The following is a 26,225-nucleotide window of genomic DNA, read 5'->3' as shown; positions in this document are numbered from 1 at the left end:
AGCACTTATGCCTATCACTTTATTCTGAAAACTCAAACAAGATATTCTTTTGCTTTTAGCTCCCCTTGCTCCATCCCCTGGCTCTTCGGGTTGCCTAACATTCTCGCTCTACTGGGGACGGGAGCCATACTAAGGTAATATTTATCCCTTCCAAGATTCCAGTGCCTGTCATTGTACAATTTTTATGAACATTCTAGTATTCATATCTAGTTGTACTATTCTAGAGTGCACCATCTGGGTGTCTCACAAGAAGATCTATTAGAATATTTGCAATATCCTTCGGAAATGTCAACTAACGTAAACAATCCATCCATCATTTTGGGTTACTCTAACCCCTGCCGGATCCTGATATCCCGTCCTTCTCTTAAACCATATCCGTTAGTTCCCATAGGGCATAATTGAGATGGGTGTGGCCAATTGTACATACCTCTATTACAGTTGAAGGTAACTCAAAATGCTTATATCTCTCTTCCTGAATGGTAAATAATGATAATCTTCACTAGCTAGGTACCTCATACCCCTTTTCACCTTTGCTTCTTTTACTTGCTAAAACTTGTATCTACCTTCTAAATCTCTCATTGCTTTTTACCATATGGGTAGATATTCTTACCTTAAGGCTCCTTATCAAGAAGCTTACACGCCTTAGTACACACGTGTTCTGCTGAAGACCTCACATTTATTCATCATAAGAATGATACAAAATCGAGTTCCTCTAACTCAACTCTTCCACAACCACATGAAATTTCTTACCAACTGTCTTTCTGGATATATGTATCGTTGTATTACGAAAAAAATAAAATTTAGGAGTCTAAATTCTTACAAGTGAGCTCTATCACACGATCTAGAGTAAGAAGAAAGAGTGACAGTCCTAAATGCCCTGTAGCCTCCTGCTTATAAGTGTGGTGCACGACATACCCATAAACAAGATTCTACTAGACATGGCTTGTAGACTCCCTAGGACAGAACTGCTCTGATACCACTTTTGTCACGACCCAAACCGAAGGGCCACGACGGGCACCCGGTGCCTTACTCAACCGAGTACCAACGCAACATATCTTTCTTATTGTACTATCACTGGTAAATGGGCCAAAAGGTCCGTCATGGGCTAACCAGAATAAACATAAGGGAATACTCAATATAGGACAACCCAACCTGATATAAAAACGTATACATCTGACATACGGGCCTATAAGGCCGGCATGATTATTTGTAAATTCAAAACATAGGCCGATAAGGCCATACACGTATTCATATTCATGATAATTGTCTACAAGCCTCTAAGAGTACATAAATGTCATAAAGGTCAGGACAGGGCCCCGTCATACCAATCAATACATGACTAAATCATACTAACCAAATAAGTAACCCCGGAGCAACTGGAGCACACCATCACCTTTCGTTGAGCTGATAGTCTACTTGGAGGACTCTCAACCCGTCTATCGGGACATGCGGGCATGAAACGCAGCGTCCCTAGGCAAAATGGACGTTAGTACAAATAATGTAACCAGTATGTAAGGAATGAAAATCAGTAAATAATAGACATGAGAGAAATATGGAGTAAAATACTTAACATGTATGTCTGAATAGCTCTATGAATCATTTAATATTTATAATGTCATGCATATGTATATAAATGTCATACCATGCATAGGTATATGCGTTCATAACATCATTACGCCTCTGAAAGCATCCCATCATATCATCTCGGCCACTGTGGGCAAATCATCAACGTATACCAGCTGATCAGGTGGTGGTGCGTATATAACACCATAACCTTTCCTTATATATATATATATATATATATATATATATATATATATANCCTTTTCCCATATCCCATATACATATACATATATATATATATATATATATATATATATATATATATATATACACGTATATAACGCCATCTGGTCATTGGTCAATGTGCATGTATAACTGAATGCAATGCATAATATGTGATTTAATAAGACTTCTCGGTATGTCATAAGATCATTACGCCTTTTATTAATATCATGAAATAAACTTTATCAACTTATGTAATTTCTGACACCCATGAACAGACGATAGAATAATAAGACATATGGGGAATCAAGAACATAGGAACCTCTAGTATTTCTATGAATAGAGTCATTTATGGAAATTGTGCATTTGCTCGTTTCGTTTGTATCGTATGGACCATGCCAAAAGGAAAGAAGGGATAGCCTTAACATACCTGAGCTGATTCTCTTGACAATCCCTCTAATATACGTCAATTGCGACAAAACACGTAACAGCGGATCGAAGTAAGGAAAAATCCGTTGATATTCTTGAGAAAGATTGTACCGTGCTCCCTTAGAATTGTATCTCACGCTGCCGTAGCGTTATGAAATTTCATTTGAATTCATTTGAGAATTCATCCATTACTTTAGCTCATACATCTCCCCTTTATTGATGTAGGAAGATGTCTTGAAATTTTAGGTTGTGGGCCCCACTTATTTGTGATGACTAAGCCATAAAACTCTTTAGATATGCCACCTTGATTTGTGAGTAAAGAGTCACTTAATTGATCATATCTTGCTGCCACGTTGGGCACCTTAAGCTTATCCACAATTCTAATTAATTATCCACCAATCTCTTGATTAACTTGTTGATCTTCCATTAACCAATAATTAACCAATTACCCATATAGTAAGAATTATCTCAAATTACTTAAAATACTACTCACTTTTAACACACTTCATACATCTTACTATCATGGTCATGGTGTACCTTGTATGGCACTAGTTCATAAATACGGGTATTATAGCTTGGACCGTATTTTATCCCAAAATGTCAAACTTCGACGAAACTCATTTTCTTCGATTCGCTTACCCTCTCACATTCATGAATTTGCTTATCACTTGTTTGAAATAGCATAATACTTATAACCTCAAAATAATCTCATTCTCGAGCTTACGTCGATTAACTTACGACGAAACTTTAACGTACGAAAATACGGGATGTAACATCTATTTCCGAGCTTTCATCAATTTCTTGTGGCGTACTTTCACGTATAAAAACATGGGGTGTAACAGCAATGCTCACCCTCAATTGGATATCATGGCACGAATCTCGCTCGATGTCGATTATGGATCAACTATTACCGGGAAAAGAAGATTTTTACCTTTTTTAGACTACTAGTACTAAAACTCTCCTACTATATAAAGGAAATTTTTTTCTTTAGTCTCACACATTGTAACACGCGATTTAAGGCAATAAAAGTCTATTTTTACCTTCTAGCTATTGTTAAGAATTTTGCTCACTTGTTCTGTTCTTCATTCACGACTGGGTCTGAATCGAGGGCCCAATTGAGGACGAGGTCATTGTTCAATCTAAGTTCAAGCTTGGCCATAACGTCGCAGTTGGTTTGATCTTTTGCTTCGTTTCTAATTCATTTATTCAATATTCTTAATTATTCGTATTGAATTAAACCGCGTGTCGTTAAAACCGCGTAAAAATTCAATTGTTATCTAATTTTGGTGTAAACAGTACTCCGAATTTAGTTTTAAATAAAATTTGATATTGGTTCTCTAGTTAGTTATACATATAATTTGTAATTTATACATGTATTTTGTAACCTGAAGAGATGATATTGGTGTTCTAAAATATATTTTCACATAAGATCTGATTTTCGGTATATATGATCCGCAACAAATTATTTAAAAGGAGACTAAAATAATAATTTTACTGGTGTTTTAGTATGGGATAATAATTGGACCCCCAACGTCAACAATCTTAGGCAACGTGTCATATGACCTTTAAATAAAGAGGAATCCTTTTTGAGAATAAAATATATTGGTGGAACATGCAATTGGGATCTAGGAAAATTTTCTTTTGATATCTTAAATGATATAATTAATTACATAAACATAATTGACCTAAACCCAAATCCAAATACTAAAAATACTCCCTTATGGAGTCTCAATAACAACGATATTTTCAAAATGAGCTCCTGTTACAATCTTTGGGAAGATAATGAGCACAACGACAACACTTCAAATGTATATGTGAGCTTAATTGCCCACACAAAATAAAATTCTTCCTGTGGAAATGCTATCATGATAGAATCCCTACTCGTGATTACCTTTATAAGTGTGGGATAAATATCGACCCGCCATGTCCAGTTTGTAAAACCTCAAATAAATCCATAAGCCACATTTTTTGGGAATGTCACATTGCAAAATCCTTATGGGAATCAGTGGGATGAAAAACCAGCCCCATAAATGGATATGTACACTGGATTGATCACCTAAAGGCCGGGCACATAACGCTTCACAATCAACATATCTCATGGGAAGAAATATTCTCATTCAATCTATGGGTCATTTGGAATAATAGAAACTTTAATAACCAAAACAATACAATATCTTATACCAATTATATATATATATATATATATATATATATATATATATATATATATATATATATATATATATATATAAAAGAAGATTAGAAGGAGAAGGATGTATAAGAGGGGAAGAAGATAGAAGTATTGCTTTTGTCTTGCAAGTTGCTAATGATGGAAAAGAGAGATTGATTGTGGCTATTTATAGCCTCATTTGCATGAAGCTTTGTTTTGCATGACAAAAACGTGGCTGATGGAATTTTTCACTTTACCAAGACATTTTGTCATCTTTCTAATGGCTTCTAGAAGGAATGCCACGTGATTTTGATTACTATCAATAAAGGCTTTAAAATATTGCCACAGTCCCCCATTATTTTAAAGACTTTTTGAAATAAACTTGATGGATTTTGATGGTCTAAATGTAATAGGTTTGGTGTCTTTTGGACTATGAACCAAACATAGATCGATAAAGCCTGACCTACTATTTTATGTGTCTATTTTTACAATTATAAGATTTATTGTTTGCAATAGCTATTGCCGCTTGACAATCACAATGCATAGACACATGAGACAATACATCATTTATTAAAGGAATATTAGCTAAGAAATTTCTTAGCCACGCAGCCTCAGAACTAGCTAACTCCAGAACTATAAACTCTGATTCCATAGTCGATCTAGCTATGATCGTCTGTTTAGCTGATTTCCACGATATTGCACCACCACCAAGCGTGAATACATAACCACTAGTAAATTTTGTCTTATCTGATTAGAGGTCGAGTTTGCATCATTGTACCCTTCTAAAGTGGAAGGAAATCCACTATATAGGACACCATAATTCATGGTTCCTCTCAAATATTTCATTCGTCTGGTTAATGCAGACCAATGCTCGTTGTTGGGATTATGTGTATATCTACTCAGTCTATACACGACATACGTTATATCAAGCATTGTAAAATTCATTAAATGCATCAGAGTCCAAATAATCTGAGCATATTTTGACTGAGGAACTGGGTCACCATTATTCTTTTTCAACTGAGGGTTAGCATCAAAAGGAGTGCTCACAGGTGTGACATTAAAATATTCAAACTTCTTAAGAAGTCTCTCAACATAATATTCTTGTGATAACATTATACTATCATTGCTCCTTACAACTTTAACTCCCAATATCGTATTTACTTCACCCAAATCTTTCATATCAAAATTAGCAGACAAAAATAATTTAGTACTTTAAACAATATTTAAACTTGTACCAAATATAAGCATGTCATCAACATATAGACATATTATCACATAATCATTGTCTACCACTTTAGTATAAACACATTTATCAACCTCAACTGAAGAAAAATCGTCTCTCCGTAAAACTTGTTCAAATTTTTCATACCACTGCTTACGAGCTTGTTTAAGGCCATAAAGAGATTTAATTAATTTACAAACTTTATTTTCTTGTCCAGGAATGACACAGCTTTCAGGTTGAACCATATAAATTTTTTCTTCTAAATCATCATTTAAAAAGCTGTTTTGACATCCATTTGATGGATAAAAAGCTTACGAATTGAAGCTAAGGTAATTAAAACTCTAATAGAAAAATTCTAGTTACTAGTGCAAATGTATCAAAATAATCTATAGTTTATTTTTGAGAAAATTCTTTTGCTACTAACCGAGCTTTATATTTATCTAAAGATCCATTAGGATTAAATTTTTTTTTTGAAAATCCATTTACAACCAATAGGCTTTGCACCAGGAGGTAAATCTATTAAAATCCATGTTTTATTTCAAAATAGAATCGATTTCAACTTTTATTGCCTATTTCCAATAATTAGCTTCTGAAGAAGATATAGCTTCAAAATAATTTGATTGTTCATTATCGACAAGAAAAGTGTAAAAATCATTTTCATAAGAAAAATATTCTTTCCTAGGCATTTTGCTCATTCTCAATTCATCGTTAGAGGTAGTCTCATTATTTGTTTCAACAGGTGCATGAGAAATTTTATCAAATAGTGGATAAATATATTCAAAGAACTCAGCATTCTCTGTCTCAATTGTAGTATTGCAATCAAGCACATCACTTTTTAAAACAAGAAATCTATATGCAACACTATGTTCATCATATCCAATAAGCATGCAATCAGCAATTTTATAATCTATTTTTCTCTTTTTAGGTTCAAGTAAAAGAACTTTAGCAAGACAACCCTTCACTTTTTGTAACGACCCAACTGGTCATTTTGAGCAATTACGTCCGGTTCGGCAGTTTGAGGTCACGAGCAGCTTCATATTTTGTGTATAGACTTGCGTGCGCAGTCCGGACGTAAAACCGAAAAGCTTTTATGTAAAAATATGAAAAGAATATAGTAATTCTAGAGTTAAAATTTGGTTTTTAGTTGACTTTGGTCAATAATTTTGGTAAACGGACCCGGATCTGTGTCCCGATGATCCCGGGAGGTGCGCGGTAAAATATGGGACTTGAGCGTATGCCCAGAATTGAATTCTGATCCCTAGCCTTAGAAAACAAGGAAATAAAGAAAATTGTTGTGCTGGTTTTTAAAGGAAATAAAGAAATGAATTAATGTTTGAACTCGTTGATATCGGGCCTGTATTTTAGTTTCGGAGCTCGGTACAAGTTTATTATGATATTTAAGTTCTATCTGTAAAATTTGGTGAGAACCGGAATTGATTTGACGTGATTTGGACGTCCGGTTGAAAAATTAGAAAATTTGAGTGTCCTTGAGAAAATCATGAGTTTTGAGGTTAAATTCGTAGTTTTTGATGTTATTTTGATGATTTGATCGCACGAGCAAGTCCGCATGATGTTTTTAAACTTGCGTGCATATTTGGTTTGGAGCCTCGAGGGCTTGGGTGAGTTTCGGATAGGTTTAGGCTATGTTGCACTTGTTTTTGGATGCTTCCTCGTCGTTTCTTCAAGCAAAAAATAATACCATGTTGAGCAAATGAGATCCAAATTCAGCTTTGTTTGAACCATTAGATCCGTATCAAAATTATAGAGCCATTGGAAAAAGAATCATCGAATTTGGAAATCGTATGAGGAAGTTATGCTCATTTTCGTGTCGGAAAAAATTGCTGGTTTCTGGTGTGTTCGCAAATGCAAAAACTTTTTCATCGCATTTGTGATGCCCAGTTCGCAAATGCGAACTTTTTGTCACAAATGCGACTTCTGCCAGCCCTGCTTTGTTCGCAATTTGCGAGGGTTCGCAATTGCGAACCCTGGGTCGCAAATGCGACATCTGAGGCCTGTTAAGTGAGGTTTTTGACGAGATTTTCACCCATTTTTCAATTTTCTCAAACCCTAAACCTCCATGAGCGATTTTCCAAAGATCCAAACTTCTCCAAATCATTGGGTAAGTGCCTCTAATCAATTTTTAACTATATTTTGTGATTATATCTTAGATTTAACATCAAATTCATGAGAATCTTAAAGGAAAATTTGGGGAAAATTGTGAAATCTTTCAAAAATGTAAAATGATGATTTGAATGACCAAATGGTATCGGAATTAGATAATTTTTGTATGGGTGAACTCGTAGCAGAATGGGTGTTCGATTTTTATAAATTTTATCGGGTTCCGAGGTGCGGACCCGGGGAGTTGACTTTTGTTGACTTTTTGCAAATTGTATAAGGATCATAGTTTTGTTAATTGAAATTATTTTCTCTTGGATTGTTTGATGTATTCAAGTCATTTTTGGATAGATTGAGTTGAACGTTGATGAATTGGTAAAGGAAAAGCTAAATTGAGTATTGAATTGGCCGGATTGAGGCAAGTATCTTGCCTAATCTTGTGTGGGGGAGTTCCCCTTAGGATTTGAGTCTTCTATGCTAATTGTAGTCCGTGCACGCGAGGTGACGAGTGTGTGCTCGAACTTATTTGTGGGAAATTTCCCTTTAGGGTTCTTAGGTCCTTTTGTTTATTATGTGGGAAGTATTCCGTTATGATTGAGTTTTCTAATTGCTTAGTTTACCTCTATATGCTCCATACGATGTTGTTAGCTTTTCTCTAATTCCTACTTGTTACTTGACCCTTAATTGCCTTAATTGAAGTGATTGCCTTCCTTATTATTTTGATACTTCTTGATTGTGAGTTTCTCTATGACTTCGTGCAAATATGTTATATGTCCAATTGTTGTGGGTACCGGTGTAGTTATCATATGCTTATTGTGTATTGTTGTTTAGTTAAAGTTATTGTGCTTCTTGGTTTTTCCGCGATCCTTATTAGGTACTATTCATGCTTAAAGTGACGATTATTCATGTTGAACAAGACTTATGACATTCTCTTGATTATTGACCATTGTTGAGTATTGACTCGAGTTGAGATCTATATTGCGAAGCTAACTAGTGAAACAAGATTGGTTATTGTTGATTCCCTTGCCGGGAGGTTATTGTTTCTATTGTTGATTCCCTTGCCAGGATGTTATTGTTTCTATTATTGATTCCCTTGCCGGGAGGTTATTGTTTCTATTGTTGATTCCCTTGCCGGGATGTTATTGTTTCTATTGTTGATTTCCTTGCCGTGATATTATTGTTTCTATTTTTTGGGTGAGGAAGAGTGTAAAGCACGAAGGCTGATGCCGTGCATGATATTGTGAGAGAGAGTTAAAGCACGAAGGGTGATGCCGTGCACATTTCTATTTATGCATATTGTGAGGAAGAGTGTAAAAGCACGAATGGTGATGTCGTGCCATATTATTGAGTGTAAAAGCACGAAGGGTGATGTCGTGCCACATTATTGAGAGTAAAAGCACGAAGGGCGATGCCGTGCCACATTATTGAGAGTAAAAGCACGAAGGGTGATGTCGTGTCATGATATTGTGTAGGAAGTAGTGTAAAGCACGAATGGTGATGCCGTGCACATTTCTATTTATGCATATTGTGAGGAAGAGTGATAAAGCACGAAGGGTGATGCCATGCACTTTGTGTTTGTTGTGTTTCTTTGTAGCTATCAATTCAAGTGTGTTAATTGTTCAGATTTCTTTACTGCTGTGACTCTTGTGATGGAACTCCATAGAGTTTTCAATACTTCGTCGTATTTATATATATATATATATATATATATATATATATATATATATATATATATATATATNAGCCTTTAGGATATGAATTGGACTTTTGTGGATATGAGTTGTTTATGTATTGGAATTTTAGTTTATAAATTGAAATTTTAGGATATGAATTGAACTTTTGTGGGTGTGAGTTGAACCTTTAGGATATGAATTGAACCTTTAGGATATGAATTGGACTTTTAGTTTATGTATTGGAATTTTAGTTTATAAATTGAAATTTTAGGATTTGAATTTAACTTTTGTGGATATGAGTTGAACCTTTAGGATATGAGTTGAATTATGAATTGAACCTTTAGGATATGAATTTGACTTTTAGTTTATGTATTGGAATTTTAGTTTATAAATTGAAATTTTAGGATTTGAATTTAACTTTTGTGGATATGAGTTGAACCTTTAGGATATGAATTGAACCTTTAGAATATAAATTGGACTTTTAGTTTATGTATTGGAATTTTAGTTTATAAATTGAAATTTTAGGATATGAATTGAACTTTTGTGGGTATGAGTTGTTTATGTATTGAAATTTTAGTTTATAAATTAAAATTTTAGGATATCAATTGAGCTTTTGTGGGTATGAGTTGAACCTTTAGGATATGAATTGAACCTTAGGATATGAATTGAAATTTTTGTGTATGAATTGAATTTTTAGGATATGAGTTGAACCTTTAGGATATGAATTGAAATTTTTGTGTATGAATTGAGCCTTTAGGATATGAATTGAACTTTTGTGGATATGAATTGAAATTTAGGATTGCGGGAGGATTTTGTAGAAGGGGTTGGACTTTCTTATAGGTTCGCTTCACAGCTGATGTGGAGCAATTCATACGCAGTCAGTCACCTAATGAGTCAGGCGAGGCAATCCAACTTTCGGACGAGGATGCTGAAAGAACACTCCTTGAGTACTTTATATACTTTGAAGTTTGAACTAGACAATAGAACCAGTTTTCGAATGGGCTTGTAATAAGCGTTAACTTAGTTTTGTAAGCTTAATGTGTTAGTTCTATTGAACTCAAGGTAAACCTGTTGCAGCGTTCGCAGGCCTCGTAGTCACCTTCATTTGTACTTATTTTCATTTGTTCCTCTTGTTTCGGAAAAGTGATGTATGTATTTTGTGTAACTACTCTTAGAAAGGCTTATGACTTGTACCACCGGTTTTGAGAATTGTAATTTGCTAAGGGTCATTTAATTTGAATTTAGCAAATATAAGTGTTATCTCCGTAAATGTTAGGCTTACCTAGTTTAGAGACTAGGTGCCATCACGACTCCTTCGGAGGGATTTTTGGGTCGTGACAATTTTAAATATTTCAAATTAGGTTTATAACCCTTCCACAATTCATACGGAGTTTTGCCAGTTCTTCTATGTGGTATTCTATTTTATAAGTGACATGTAGATAATATAGCTTCACCCCACAAATTGCCAGGTGCATTAAAACTAACTAACATAGAGTTCATCATCTCTTTCAATGTTCTATTTTTCCTTTCAGCTACTCCATTTGATTCAGGTGAATTAGACGGAGTTACTTCATGAATTATTTCCTTTTTTCACAAAAATCATTCAAAGACAAATATTCTCCACCTCTATCAGATCTATTTTCTTGTTTTTTCTACTAAGTTGATTTCAACCTCAGTTTTATAAGAATAAAAGCATTAAAAAGCATCATCTTTATTTCTAAGCAAATACAACTTAGTAAATCTAGAAAAACCATCAATAAAAGTAACATAATATCTTTTACCACCTCATGTCATGGTCTGCTTTAGATCGTCTAAATCAGTATGAATCAAGGATAATAATTCAGTTTCTCTATTTACAGAAAAATAAGTCNGTCGCCAAAATTATATTATTAAAATAATAAAGCGACCAAAGTTGGTCGCTATAGTCAATACCCGGAATATTTGGTCCTTTTACCTTAGAGACCAAAGTTGGTCGCTAATTAGCGACCAACTTTGGTCCCTAAAATAAAGGGACCAGCAATATAGCGACCAGGCATGTTTGGTCGCTTTTTGGTCGCTTTTTGTGGTCGCTTTTTACCGGATTTCTAGTAGTGTATCTTACCTTTATATTTTATTTTAGATTCATTAACTCACTCTAACATTTTGTGTAACTGCAGTATGTCACCTTTTTGTTTCAAATTAGATTCATTAACTCAATTTAACATTTTTTGTAGGTAAATTATTATGTAAAGCTAATTAACTATAGTATATTATCTATTTTTCTTATTTTATTATAATCTCTACAATTTGACGTGTTAGCTGTAGTATGCTATTCTTATTTTATTTACTTTTTGTATTATATAGAATTTCTAGAGCTAAACTTGCACGCTCTTTTACTAGTTACTACTAGTTTATTTTATAATAAGAGAATCCCTTGGTACGACCAAGGATACTTCCGTAAATGTCAATTCTAATATGGTGGTATTTTGGTAAAATACTGACTTATAGATTTCCATGTGTCCAACTTTGGACACCACGTGTCTTTAGATTTTGCTTCACTTGGGTTCTTCTTTCCCATCCCCCCCATTTCCAGTTCTCGCTTTATTGCTTTCTTTCCCCACTCTATATAGTGAGTTTTGTTGTTCTTCTTCTTCTTCCTCTTTGCGTATTATTTCTGATTGATTTTGTTTTTTTCTCTTTTATGTTTTGGGTATTCTAAGAGCGACATAGTTTCTAATTAATTGCATACTATGAACATATCAAGAAGACCTAATTAAGAAATATTCCTGAGATGTTGGTTGTTGGTTCAGATAATCTGTTTTTGCATTATTAATTTTTATGCTTCTCTTCACCGTTCCTGAATGAATGTCTTTTTTATCAAGTTTTGAATAGATATTTTAATGACTTTTTGTTGGTCTTTCTTCATCTTCTCTGTACCGATTCTGCACATGCATGTGAATAATTGTGTAGCAGCCTCTATGGGAGTACAGTAGGCAAGGTGTTTGATGATTTTACTATATTATGGTAAATTAGTCTTGATTTAGTAGTTTTCCACGTGTTAATTGTACAAATACCTAGGTGAAACTGAACTTGTTCTAATTTCTTATGTACACAATTCTCATTTTCGTCTTTTCCATTCTCTAGCCCTTCTCCTTCTTCCCATGGTGGTGGCTGGGAACACTTTTTTGAATCTTTTTTTTTTTTTGGGTGATTTTTAAAAATAGTCAGATTTACAACTGGTCGTTCAAAAATAACCCAATTTCAAAAGTAATCGAAAACACTATTCAAAACCTGGATATATTATACTGGAGCCAGCAAAGTATACCGGTCCAGCATAATATGCTGGAGTTCATACACAAGTGCACCGAACTCCAGTATATTATGCTGGACCGGTCTCTATTGCAGCAAAACGGTGGCTATTTTTCATTGACTTGGTAAACGCTGGTTATTTTTGATTGACCAATCCGAAAATTGGCTATACCGTGAAATTTTGGCCTAATGATTCTTCCAACATGCAAATGGATTTATGCTTGAAATTGTCTTGGTTCGCTGGACGATTCTGACCAAGTTAACTCTTAAAGCTTGTAAGTTACTCCATATGTTTGCCAAAAGAAGGAAAAATGCTTCAAAATCCAACCCGTAAAGCAAGAAAAAAACACCTTATACTTGTCTAAGCACATGTCATGTTGTTGTTTAACAAACAATGTAGGGTACTTCGTCCATCCACCACCATCATTATCTTAAACCATCTCAAAAAATTTAATTTCTTAATATATATATATTTAGTTTTAAAATAAAACTCCAAGAGTTTTTTCCCTTTTCATTGCTGTCTTAATTTCCCCTAATACTTTTCTCTCCTCCCACAATCCCATCTTCCTTACCAAAAGATTGCCTTTTCCCCCCTTCTCCAATACATCAGAACTTGATTAATTTGTTGAAATAGAGAAGCTAATACAATATTATGAAATAATTATTTATTATTATAAATGAAATATTAAATCAGATATTTGGGAATGCTTATTAAATGTGAAATTGTTGAAATTTGAAGTTCGACCATAGAATAAATTTTAAGTTGGAAAGTTGGGAAGAGTGAATTTATCAAAATTTGGATCAATGCAGAATTAAGTGTAAAAAAAAAAGGTGACCATAATATATATAACGCCACAAAACCTGGCGCTATATAATAACGGTAACTGCACCGTTAATGTATAGCGCCAGGTTTTCTGGCGTTATACACTGTCACAGTGGTATAGCGCCAGGTTTTCTGGCGTTATACACTGACACAGTGATATAGCGCCAGAAAACCTGGCGTTATATCCTCAATAAAAAACCCTCCATCTTCTTCACTCGTCTTCTTCTTCACCATTATTCTAATCCCCTATCCAAAAACCTGGTCCCCCACTGTCCGCCATTATTAAAAAAAAAAAAATTTGGGTCCCCCCGACACATAAAATTTGAAGAACGTAGGTCCCACACTCGAGTAGAGCTTCTTGTTATTGTTGATTCACGCTTTCGGAGTCAAAATTTCGAGCTATTTGCTTTCCAAAAATTCTAAATCGAGGTATTTCGATTTATTTTAAGTTGAAACCTTTTTATAATAATGCATATTATTTGATTTGTATGTGTTCTATTTCGGTTTGTGTTTTTTTTTTTCGAAATTAGCATCTTAAATTTATCCGGATTTAATTTTACNATAACACTGCTATAATATTATTTGTATTGACTTGAGTCGTGCTGGGCATTGTCCTAAGAAACTATTTCAGCAGTGTGAAATATTTCCTCGGAATTAAATAATCTTACCTCTATTTTATTTAGAGGATACATGAATCAACAAAATATTAAATTACAAACCCAGCTAGTTGGAAGTAAAAAACAACTAATATCTTATGCCAATTAAAATATATAGAATAAGATTAGAAGGAGAATGATGTACAAGACGGAAAGAAGATAGAACTATTTCTTTTGTCTTGTAAGTTGCTAATGATGAAAAGGAGAGATTGACAGTGACTACTTATAGCCTCATTTGCATGAAGCTTTGTTTTGCATTGCAAAACGTATGAAATTTGTCACTTTACAAAAGCATTTTGCCATCTTTCTAATGGCTTCTAGAAGGGATGCCACATGATTTTGGTTATGATTTTCACAACAAAGGCTTTAAAATATTGCCACACATAATATAAGAAAATTATTACTTGTGAATTAACATATCTTATGAAATAATTCATGATCATTTCCTATTAAGAGTTTTGAAATATATGTTTTTCCATTTTTTTTAAAAATTTATTGTTAATCAAAAGCGTAAAGAAAACTTTGTAACAAATCTTTGTTTCTTCCCTAACGTTCATAAGGTAATTAAGTACACATGATCTTCTAATTGTAATTTTGATTTATTTTTTAGTTATATATATTTAATAGCATTAACTATAGATCTGCCTCAATCTTTTTTCTTTTCAAATTTAAACATTTAACATCCTAGCAAAATGAAAATTTTGTTCAAATTAAAAGTTATGCTGAATTTTCACGATATGGGGGGTGAAAGTGTACGAATTCGAAATTAAGAGATGTTTGCATAATTAAGTCATATTAAAGGATGTTTAGTGTAATTTAAATTTTATAACATAGTTTCCCTCTTTAGTTCAAACACGTTGCTTTCACTGATTGGCGGTCTAAAGACCGTAAAACTGTTAGTCAACTTAGAATCCCCGTTGACGTCGTCACTCTACTCCTGTCACTATTAAAATCTTCTTTCTCATACAATAAAATTGCCATAAAAAGCTAAAAACAATTAAATACAGAGTTTCCATTTCGCGATTGTTCCCTCTTTATTCTTTAACCTCAAATAAATCCTCTTCGGAAATTCCTCGCCGTCGTCTGCGAATTTCTTTCTCTAGATCTGAGCTTCAATCTTTAGTCAATGCAAAATCTTTGGATCTTCAACTCCCTATTTCGATACACCTCAGCTAGGGTTTCGAGTCCGTACTTGAGTGAAATGCTCGCCGATTTATTTCCGAGGTTTTTCGTGAACTAAATATCTACGTAGAAAATGCACGTGTACGGCGTGATTCTAGGGCTTTGTTGTTGAATTTGTGTATTTAATTTGATGCAAAAAAGAAAAAATTGCATTTCTCAGCTCGGGAATTGAGTTTTTCAAGTTTCCAGATTGATACTATAAGGTTTTCGAAACTTTTGATAGTTCTTTAGTTACAGCTGTCTTTTGACTTATCTAGTAAACGCAGTGACTTTCACATTGTTCCATATATAGGTTGCATGTGTGGTAATGTTTGAACAATTGTGTCAGTGAGGTCATTTTTGAAATTAGGATGATGTTGTGACGAATGGCGTTGAAGTTACCTGCTGCTGAAGCAGCTAAGGTTGCGATTGAGTCGATAGGATGTGGATATGATATATCATTGGACTTGAGGCTCAAGTATTGTAAAGGTCATCCGGGTAATAGGCGTTTAATTGAAATTGATGAAGACGAGGGCCGGGAGGTTGTGCTTCCTGGTGGTATTTCAATCCCTAATGTGTCAAAATCTATCAAATGTGATAAAGGAGAACTCACGAGGTTTCGCTCTGATGTTCTTTCTTTCCAACAGGTATCTTCTGTTTCTACTTGTCTTTGGTCATTAAATCTCATGTTCCCTACACCTTTAAGTTGCTATAGGGCTATCGTTTTTCTTATGTTATTTGCTTTTCTATGAAGAGGTTAGAATCTGTTGTGGTTGTTGTGTGGATGTGCTATTTTATATGTATTTTATGATGCTAGCTGGTTATTATTTTATACTAAGAAGTAGGAGTATTTTAATGTATAATTTTTTACAGTAGGAGCGGTGATGCTATCTTCATGTTATTGTCTTTTAGTTTCTCAATCACGGCGAATGGTTAGAGGTAAACATAAATGGGAAAATAACTCACTTTTGTACATGTACTTCTAGTCTTTTTTTGGCTGTTAATTATTGAAAAGTTGAGCAGAGCAGCTATTTTCTGCAAATTTTGCCAGTCTTATTTTTGTGCTCAATCTATAAGTTCCTTGTTTTAACTGCAGATGTCAGAGCAGTTCAATCAGGAAGTATCCGTGACTGGTAAAATTCCTTCAGGGCTCTTCAATACTATGTTCGAGTTTTCTGGTTCTTGGCAGAAGGATGCAGCATACACCAAGACCCTTGCTTTTGATGGTGTGTTCATCACATTATACTCTGTTGCTCTTGAAAAATCTCAAATGGTGTTGTGCGATTATGTTAAAAAGGAAGTTCCATCAACATGGGATCCTGCGGCATTAGCAAGGTAATTTTTTTACATATTTAAACTGATAAACATTTATAATACTGATTTCTTATTTCAAGATAGTCTCCATTCAATGGATTTCTGTCTGAAGGAGGTTGTTCATCGGTGTGAACATCTTGTGGTCCAATTGAAAAAACAAGCTCCTTCAGATCCACACTCCATCTGGACCTTGCTTTAATTTCTTCCCTTACTGTTTAATCAAACTTTTACCACTCTGTTTCCGTTTAAATTCTAAACAAAAATGTATGCACAGAAGGGAAAGGAAACAGTTAATGGCACCTCAATATTAACTGTACCTCAACGTCCTTTGAGTTCTTTGCATATTCTTTTCTTTATCTTGAGGCATTCTAGTTTTACCAAAATCACATAACTCTTCAAGTTACAAATTGGGGTTAGAGGGCTTTGGTCCAACTGGTTGTTAGGCCACTATCTCGTATCTACCTGCTTTAGTGTCATTTATAAATTGGTCAAGTACAAGCAACACACTGTTTACTGGACAGTTCTAGTCTATTAGAACTCTATCACACTAGTCGTGAAATTTTGTTCATTTTTCAGGTTTATTGAAAAATTTGGTACTCATGTCATTGTTGGTATAAAGATGGGAGGAAAGGATGTAATATATATGAAACAGCAGCACTCCTCCTCCCTTCTCCCTGCAGACGTGCAAAAGCGTTTGAAGGCAATGGCAGATAAGAGGTTTTCAGGTGCAAATGAACAAGGCGGAATGGGATCTGAGCAGGCACATCAGAACGAGAAGGTTAAGGATCTTGCCTGACCCTCCTATTTCCACAATCACAACAAACACTAACACACACATGAAATATACCCTTATATGGAGCTTTCAAAAACCATATGCTGATCACACTTTTCTTACTTCTTTTATCAAGATGACAACTCTTTTCTTACTTTGGCAACACTACCCAGAAATACCCTAGAATTTTAGTTGTACGTGTTAAAGCACTTATACATCTGACCATCTAAACAACACTAGTTGGTGCCTTCTATCTAATATTTTCAACTTGTATTAGAAGTTCTTAACCTAGATTCTCCAGCTTTGAGGTGCTATTTACAGTAGAAGCAAGGATGATCACTGATTACCTTTGAGCATATTACTTAATACAAGCATTTCACGGCGGGTCAGCTCCTTTGGATTCAGAAACAAAATAATCTTAAGTTTATGTTTTTATGTTAATCTTATTTCTTTATGACTCAAAAATGTTTTGACACAAATATTTTAAGTGCAATTGGCTTCTTTCATAAAAAAAGAAAATTAATTCAAGTGCAACTGGCTTTCAGTTATTTAGGGATTCCGTATAGGCAGATTTAATTAATATCTGCAGATGGATTTACTTTATAGGTGCATTTGTCAGACAGTTGGATGTTAGTTGAATCCATATTGTCAGGTTCAAAATCAGGGTTTTTTTTATAACCATTAGATTATTGGAAAAAATTTCACTACATATTGGTAGAGTAAGGCCCGGGATCTGGACCAAGTAAGGTGCATCAAAGACGAGGATGGTAGAGTATTGATGGGAGAGTCCCAGATTAAGCAGAGATGACAGACGTACTTTTATGGTCTTCTAAATGAGGAGGGGGACCGGGATATAGCGCTAGGGGACTTGGGGCATTCGGAGAGTCTCCGAGATTTTAGGTATTGCAGGCGCATTAAGGTGGAGGAGGTCGTGGGGGCTTTGCGTAAGATGAGTAGGGGTAGAGCGATCGGGCCAGATGAAATTCCGGTTGAGTTTTGGAAGTATGTGGGTAGAGCAGGATTGGAATGGCTAACTAGGTTATTCAATGTAATTTTTAGGACGAAGAGGATGCCGGAGGAATGGAGGTCGAGTACAGTGGTACCGTTGTACAAGAACAAAGGTGATATCCAGTGTTGTAACAATTATAGGGGTATCAAGTTACTTAGCCATACCATGAAAGTCTGGGAGAGGGTGGTGGAGGTGAGAGTGAGGAAGACGACGTCTATATCCGACAATCAGTTTGGGTTCATGCCGGGCCGCTCCACTACGGAAGCTATCCACCTTATTAGGAGGTTGGTGGAACAGTACAGGGATAAGAAGAAGGATCTGCACATGGTGTTTATTGACTTGGAGAAAGCGTATGACAAGGTTTCTAGGGAGGTGCTCTGGAGATGTCTTGAGGCGAAGGGCGTGCCGGTAGCCTACATAAGAGCGATCAAGGACATGTATAATGGAGCTAAGACTAAGGTTAGGACTGTGGGAGGCGACTTGGAGCATTTCCCGGTTGTTATGGGATTACACCAAGGCTCTGCGCTTAGCCCGTTCTTATTTGCCTTGGTGATGGATGCTTTGACACACTATATTCTAGGGGAGGTGCCATGGTGTATGTTATTTGCTGATGACATAGTTTTAATTGACGAGACGAGGGCCGGTGTTGACGAGAGATTGGAGGTTTGGAGACAGACTCTCGAGTCTAAGGGTTTCAAATTGAGCAGGTCTAAGACAGAGTACCTGGAGTGCAAGTTTAGCGCTGAGTCGAGGGAAGTAGGTGGGGACGTGAGGCTTGGGTCACATGTCATCCCCAAGAGAGATAACTTCAAGTACCTTGGGTCGGTTATTCAGGGGGACGGAGAGATCGACGAGGACGTCACTCACCGCATAGGGGCGGGCTGGATGAAATGGAGGCTTGCATCTGGAGTCTTCTGTGACAAGAAAGTGCCACCGATACTCAAAGGTAAGTTTTATAGAGCTGTGGTTAGACCGGCCATGTTGTATGGGGCAGAGTGTTGGCCGGTTAAGAACTCCCATATCCAGAGTATGAAAGTAGCAGAGATGCGGATGCTGAGGTGGATGTGCGGGCCCACTAGGATAGACAAGATTAGGAATGAAGATATTTGGAAGAAGGTGGGCGTCGCCCCTGCGGATGACAAGATGCGGGAAGCGAGGCTCAGGTGGTTCGGGCACGTGTAGAGGAGAAGCCTTGGTGCACCGGTGAGTAGGTGTGAGCGGTTGACCGTGGTGGGTACGAGGAGAGGTAGAGGGAGACCTAAGAAGTATTGGGAGAGGTGATCAGGCAGGACATGGTACGACTGCAGATTTCCGAGGACATGGCCCTTGATAGGAAGGCCTGGAGGTCAAGCATTAGGGTTGTAGGATATGGGTAGTAGAGCTTTCCTTACTTCATACCGGGGATGAGGCGGGGTTGGATTACGGTTGATCTTAGATGGCTTGCAGTTTATGTTGAACCCACACTATTCTTGCTGTTTATCTTAGCCCCGGGCCTCAGACTCTGGTTACTGTTATTGCATGTCATTCATCTTTTGGTTTTTATGCTTCTGTTACTATAACAGTTTCTACTGGAGTTACTAATGAATTCTCTTTTCTTGTTTTTTATTTCCGTCTTTCTGAGCCGAGGGTCTATCGGAAACAGCCTCTCTGCCCTATCGGGGCAGGGGTAAGGTCTGCGTACACATTACCCTCCCCAGACCCACTATGTGGAATTTTACTGGGTAGTTATTGTTGTTGTTTATATTGGTGTGTTACTGTTATTATGAATCTATTGCCTAAGTCTCTAATTTTGAAAATGTTGCCTCAGTTTGAGATCAGGGAGCACCGGCTAAGGTTTGCTGATCCCAACATATCAGGTTCATATACACATAAGGAGGTATGTGGTATAGGGTCTCCATCATGTCTGTTAAATTTTCTGCACTTTAGAGTTCTGAAACAAGTTTGTGCAATTTGTCAATTGGCTACTGAAATGGCAGGATACTGTTAGCATTTGCAAGAGGAGGGGTGGAGGTGATAGCAGAGGCTTGACGCATAATCAGTGGTTACAAAGTGTGTATCAGGAGCCTGATGTGATCTCAATGTCCTTCATCCCTATCACCTCACTGTTGAATGGCATCTCAGGAAGTGGATTTTTGAGTCATGCTATAAATCTGTACTTGCGCTGTAAGTTAGAGGACACTATTTGTTGTTTTCTTGCCTCTAACTTCTATGCAATATAAGTTTTTGAGTTCTATGTGTAATGTACATTGCCAAATGTAACATTTCCATGTGATAGTTATTGGCAAATGATAAAGGGAGGACGGCCTGCTGATTTCCTGCTAATTTTGCAACTTTCTGATTTAAATAAGTTTGCACTCTCAACAAATATAGGATATTATCAAAGTAAGAGGGAGGAGTGCAGAGCGTGCTAGTTATCCTAAAGAATGATGGCTGATTTAAATGTCTGCATTTTCTCAAAATATTAACATCTCATTTGTTAGTGGAATATTTTTTAAATCTTGCAAAAAGTTTTTCGATAAAAAGAGAAGAGAGTAAATCTTTTTCCACTCATAAAGGTCTTATAAATCTTCAAAAATTTGCAGTTATCTAAAACCCTTTCCTTTATGAACTTCTTTTTTCATTATTTTTCAAAAAGCTTTTATGAATTTTTTTGAGACGGCTCCTAAGAATTTGATAGTCAATTAACTGCATTTGGGTGTTTATTACGATTACCGGGAAATATGCTTTACCCTTATATAAAGTGTTGTCTATTATGCAGATAAACCACCAATTGAAGAGCTTCACCAGTTTTTGGAATTTCAGCTGCCAAGGCAGTGGGCACCAATCTTCGGTGATCTTCCGCTTGGTCCTCAGAGAAGGCATTCAAATTTTGCATCTTTGCAGTTTAGTTTATTGGGTCCCAGGCTTTATGTGAACACCACTACGGTGAGCTCTCTTAATTTTAACACCTCAGTTTGAGATTATATCCTCTTTGTACTTCTTACACAGCAACACCAACTTAAAATAATCCTGTCATCTTCCTGAAGATATATGCGATTAACATTGCATACCACACTGCATACCGAGGGGAATAGCTACTTTTTATTTGGGGCCTTGGTGTTTCATATATTCTTCGCCGCTGCCGTTTTTCCCGTTCTTCGACTAACTCGGTGTAATGTGATCTCACAGTTAAGGGTTTTGCTCTCGACCCTCAGTATATCATCTTTGTCTCCCCATCTCACCTTAGTAGCCATCATAAGTATTCCACAGGAACTCTTCAAGCTCGTCATTGTTCATATTGTGGTGTGTATGCTCCCACAAAGTTATCTATCAGATCATGCATCCTTCTTCTTAAAGTGTATCCTATTTCCCATTATCGACAATATAGTCGACAGATTTAGTAAACTTTTCCTTGCCTCTCATAATCCTTTTTTAGCAAATTCACCCCGTGAGAGTTTGTCACCTCACCCGTGACCGTCTATTATGAAATTCCCTTCTGAATGGCTATTATCTTTTTCCATAAATCATTCTCCTCTAGAACAAATCTAATTATTTCCCTAGTAGCACCATGTTAAATGAGGACAATCCAAATCCTAACCCTAAATGAACCAGGGGTTCTTGTACTTCTCCAATCTTCCAAATAAAATTTCTTCTCCCCCTTCTTTCCTTCCCACAAAAAATCTCTTATCATTATCTCTGATTTATTTGTAACAGTTGAAGGCATATAAATCAGGAGACATTTATTGGTGGGTATGTTAGAGAGAACTATGACATATTTTTTTTCGGTAGGATTTGGTTGTATTTCTCCATATATTTAATACACATGATCCCTAGTAATAATATCTTCTCGAAGGGATGTGAGACTATAACATTAGTTCTTCATTTAAATAACAACGTATGCCCCAGTGAACTATTATGGGTGAGGAGCAGCTTGAAGTGTACAGCACTGTTCTCAGTCTTTCAAAGGCTGTTTCTATTAAGTTCCATTTAAGTTTTAAGTAAGTTAAGTTGGCCTCATTAGTTTCTTTTGGTCTGGTACCGAATGCTTGGGATCAGGAAAGGAAGGAAGGGAAAACACTGTTGAAAAGTCTGCTTATTACCTTTTTTCTAGGCGTCCATGTGATTCATATTTTTCATTGCAGGTTGATGTTGGCAAGAGGCCAGTGACTGGACTCCGTTTGTACCTTGAAGGTAAAAGGAGTAACCGCTTAGCTGTCCATTTGCAGCATCTCTCATCTCTTCCTAAAGTCTTCCAGCTTGAAGATGATCCAAACGGAAATTTTCATCGAGAATCATATGATCGCAAATACTATGAAAAAGTTCAATGGAAGAACTTTTCTCATGTCTGCACTGCTCCTGTTGAATCTTATGAGGATCTTAACATTGTTACTGGAGCACAATTGGAAGTTGGGGATTGCGGGTTTAAAAAGGTCCTCTTTCTGAGACTCCGTTTCTCGACTGTCATGGGAGCTACTATGGTAAAGCACCCGGAGTGGGATGGTTCCCCTGGGTTGGCCCGCAAATCTGGACTGATATCAACTCTCATTAGCCAGCACTTTACATCAGTTCAGAAGCCACCTCCAAAGCCAGCTGATGTGAACATAAATTCCGCCATTTACCCTGGTGGTCCTCCCGTTCCTGTGCAAGCCCCTAAGCTCTTGAAATTTGTCGATACTACTGAGATGACGCGAGGACCACAAGAACCTCCCGGTTATTGGGTTGTTTCCGGTGCAAGGCTTATGGTTGAGAAAGGAAGGATCTGTCTGAGGGTCAAATATTCCTTGCTTACTGTAATACAACCCGACGATGAAATACCAGAGTAAATGAGAATAGGTTCTCTTTTATGCTTTAGACAGAAAATCAAACTCTAGAGGGCGAAGTGGCAGCATAGTTTGTTGCTGACTTTCTCGATGTTGAACCACCTGTTGTATAAAACCTGGTGAAAGTGCCTAAAAAGGGGATAGGCTACTGTTCTGTACTTTGTAATGTTTGTTCTCTCTTTTGTTTCAAGCTAAATGTAAATCTTGACAATGTTGGTTGTAATATAATTTTAACTTATTTTCTCTCAAATATATGCGTCATTGCTGACTTCGGTGCTAAACCAATCAGGAAAATCAACTATTATTTGGTTGAGATCAACTCTAGCAAGAATCCTGTGTGGGTAGATGAGAACTTGAGTATGACTTGCAAAAATTTGAAGCCACAGGTACAATGCATTTCGATTTTCCTTTTTTGTTTGGTCATCAATGGAAGTTATTCTTTGTTCTCACATTGCAGTTTTCATAAGGTGAAGGTTTGATATCCATTTCAGACTCATGCACAAAACATTAGCCATAATCTTAGAACTAAGCTGATAGAAGTAGAATGAAGTGCACAAGCTCAATTGGTAAAAAAATGGGTAAAATTTCACATAGTAAAAGAAGCTTACTCCAAATGAACAAAAACTGAAAACTTAGCCTACTGAACTTTAGCTGATATATTCGCAAGTCGAAGCACAGTGCGCCTTCTGGAGTGTGCACCCTTCTCAAGTGGTATAAAATAATGCTAGCATTCCTCACTTCTCACATATTGGAAGAGATAAAACTAAAAAGCGGAACTCAGTCAATAGACGAAAAGACAGTATGTTACACAAAATCAATCCAACGTCAACCCAAATTTTCCTTCTTCCTAATGTGCAAAACTTCAGTTTTCGTCTGACAGCTAATTTACATGTCAGAGTAGGGTAACAGAGTGCTAGATTATGGGATTGGTGACATTTTTTAAGATTACATAAATATTCTTTCTAGGATTTAAACATATGATAAAATTAACTATTCTTTTAGAAACATTAAGAGAAGGGGAAACTATGTCCATGGGAAGGCCAATAAACCCCTTCCCTTGGACAAGGCAGTGGAGTTGGCTTGGCAATGAAGGTAGGATACTGTTGTCCTGGCATCAAAACTGTGTAATCTGACGGATATGGTGTTTCTACCTGTGCAAACAAAAAATATTCATTAATCATATTGGTACTTTGATCTTCATAACTAGATTTTGCATCTGCCTTTTTCATGTTCATAATTTTCTTGAATGGTTGCAGAAAATCTATTTGAATTGAGTGTTAGCTCATTCTAGACCTATAAAGCATGTGGAGGGAAAGATGTTTGAACCAAAAGATGCTCTAGAGAAAGAAGTAAAAGGGATTAATAGGCATGATATACCGGGAAACAACAGAAAAAAGCACTAGTATAAAATTGGTGTTTACTCTAGATGAATTACTTCTAGCAGACTTTCAAGTATTGGAGAAGTGAATAGTTTTTATGTAACTTCCCAACATCACTTTCGGGGACAAATTGTTTAAATGCATTTGGGGAACTTACTGTTTGTGAACTTGCACGTTTCTGAATCGAGCCCAACTCCAAGGAACTGTTTCTACTATCTTGAGCCGAAGAGAAGGGGGGGCTAGGCTTGAAGAGATGTTCAAAGATGGCCATGATGAGAAACATAGATATGAGGATAGCTGTAGCAACAAAACCAAAAGAAATGGCATCCATCGATGTGCCAAAGTTCTTCCATTGTCCTTGTCTGTTAACTTGTGTTTGGGAAGGACTAGGTTCTGAACTTGAGTGAATGTTCCATGGATTTGATCTTTCTGAACCAAATTGTTCACTCATACTCATGTCAACTTCTGATCAATCTCTATAAAAATTGAGCCGAAGAGTGCTAGCAGCTCATAAGTGATGCAGTAATCTAAATGGAATAGTTGGTTTAACTATAAATGCCTGTCAAACAAAAGAAAAAGGCAAAGAGGCTGATACCAATACACTTAAAAAATCACTAAAATTTCAATAAATATTAAGTTTTGAACCTATAATTGCATAAGTGCAATGGGTTTAATGGTGAGAACATAAAAGTTGAATCTGTTAAGTTAAATCATGAATCCGTCCTCTGCTTGAATGGCAGAATATATAAGGATCTATCTTAGATATTATCCTCTGTGTCTCTAAGGCAAAGAGGATTAACTAATGCTAGCATATAATGACATTTTGTTTGTACATTTCAAAGAGAAGACTCCTTATTTCATCATGAGAATTTAGAACTTCCTACTCTGTGTGATAAAGCTCAAGAAAAAACAACTTCATGGTAGCAAATGTTGGTTTTTTGCTTTGAAGTCAAGAGAGGTTTATTTCATTTCTGAAAATATCATGATCATGTCTTCTTGTTTTCATTATTTTATTATGCAAATCATGATCTCCAGAGAAGTAGTTTAGTAGAAAGTAGAAACTATTAACACCATTCCCTTTATTGACACACATAATCTTACTTCAACATCAAGTTGTTGGTTTTTCCACATTTGGCTGTACTTATGCTGTTAAGGATCAGCTTTTAATATCAATTTCCCATTTTTGTAACACTCTCAGAATAATATATCACACAACTAGATTCTCAATTATCACATAAGAAATGCAGGAAAGAGATAATGAGAAGACTCTTTGAAGAATAGTAGGAAAACAACACAAGAATCTAAAATTTTGGGGTTCAAGAATTGGAGTAGTTTCAGATTATTACCTTGAAGGGAACTCGATAGAGGTCTCAATCTTGGTCTGTGATGTTATCTATTTGGAACCAAGAATAGTGATGAACAACCATATGTTTGTAAGAGAAATTCAAAAGGAATGGGGTTTAATCCTAAGAGGAAGACAAAATCATATTCTATATGTTTCATGTGATGGAAGAAATAGACAAACACATGACTCCAATTTAACTGAAGAACACAGCTCAAACTAGGTAGCTTTATGCCTAGCAAGAAAGAAATATAAAGACAAAATTATATGATAATCTTAGTTAGTAGA

At 36.0% G+C, this 26,225-nt stretch overlaps 2 protein-coding genes across 2 annotated transcripts; one reads left to right on the top strand and one right to left on the bottom strand.

The window, feature by feature from the left end:
• The first annotated feature begins 15,098 nt into the window (after positions 1–15,098).
• LOC109205216 (MACPF domain-containing protein At4g24290) lies at positions 15,099–23,466 on the top strand. The gene is made up of 7 exons (XM_019367902.1): positions 15,099–15,969; positions 16,419–16,657; positions 17,213–17,414; positions 20,225–20,293; positions 20,394–20,580; positions 21,176–21,342; positions 22,539–23,466. The coding sequence occupies exons 1-7, from the start codon at positions 15,709–15,711 to the stop codon at positions 23,217–23,219; spliced, it is 1,806 nt and encodes a 601-aa protein (XP_019223447.1). The 5' UTR covers positions 15,099–15,708; the 3' UTR covers positions 23,220–23,466.
• A 514-nt stretch (positions 23,467–23,980) lies between these two features.
• LOC109205218 lies at positions 23,981–26,225 on the bottom strand. Its single transcript, XM_019367903.1, has 3 exons — positions 25,942–26,225; positions 24,753–25,154; positions 23,981–24,367 (listed from the first exon to the last, which is right to left on the bottom strand). The coding sequence occupies exons 2-3, from the start codon at positions 25,050–25,052 to the stop codon at positions 24,224–24,226; spliced, it is 444 nt and encodes a 147-aa protein (XP_019223448.1). The 5' UTR covers positions 25,053–25,154; positions 25,942–26,225; the 3' UTR covers positions 23,981–24,223.

This window comes from Nicotiana attenuata, unplaced genomic scaffold (genome assembly GCF_001879085.1).
Source record: "Nicotiana attenuata strain UT unplaced genomic scaffold, NIATTr2, whole genome shotgun sequence".
Classification (NCBI taxonomy): domain Eukaryota; kingdom Viridiplantae; phylum Streptophyta; class Magnoliopsida; order Solanales; family Solanaceae; genus Nicotiana; species Nicotiana attenuata.
The sequence above is the reverse complement of the archived record's forward strand: the minus strand, read 5'-3'. Positions and strand labels throughout refer to the sequence as shown.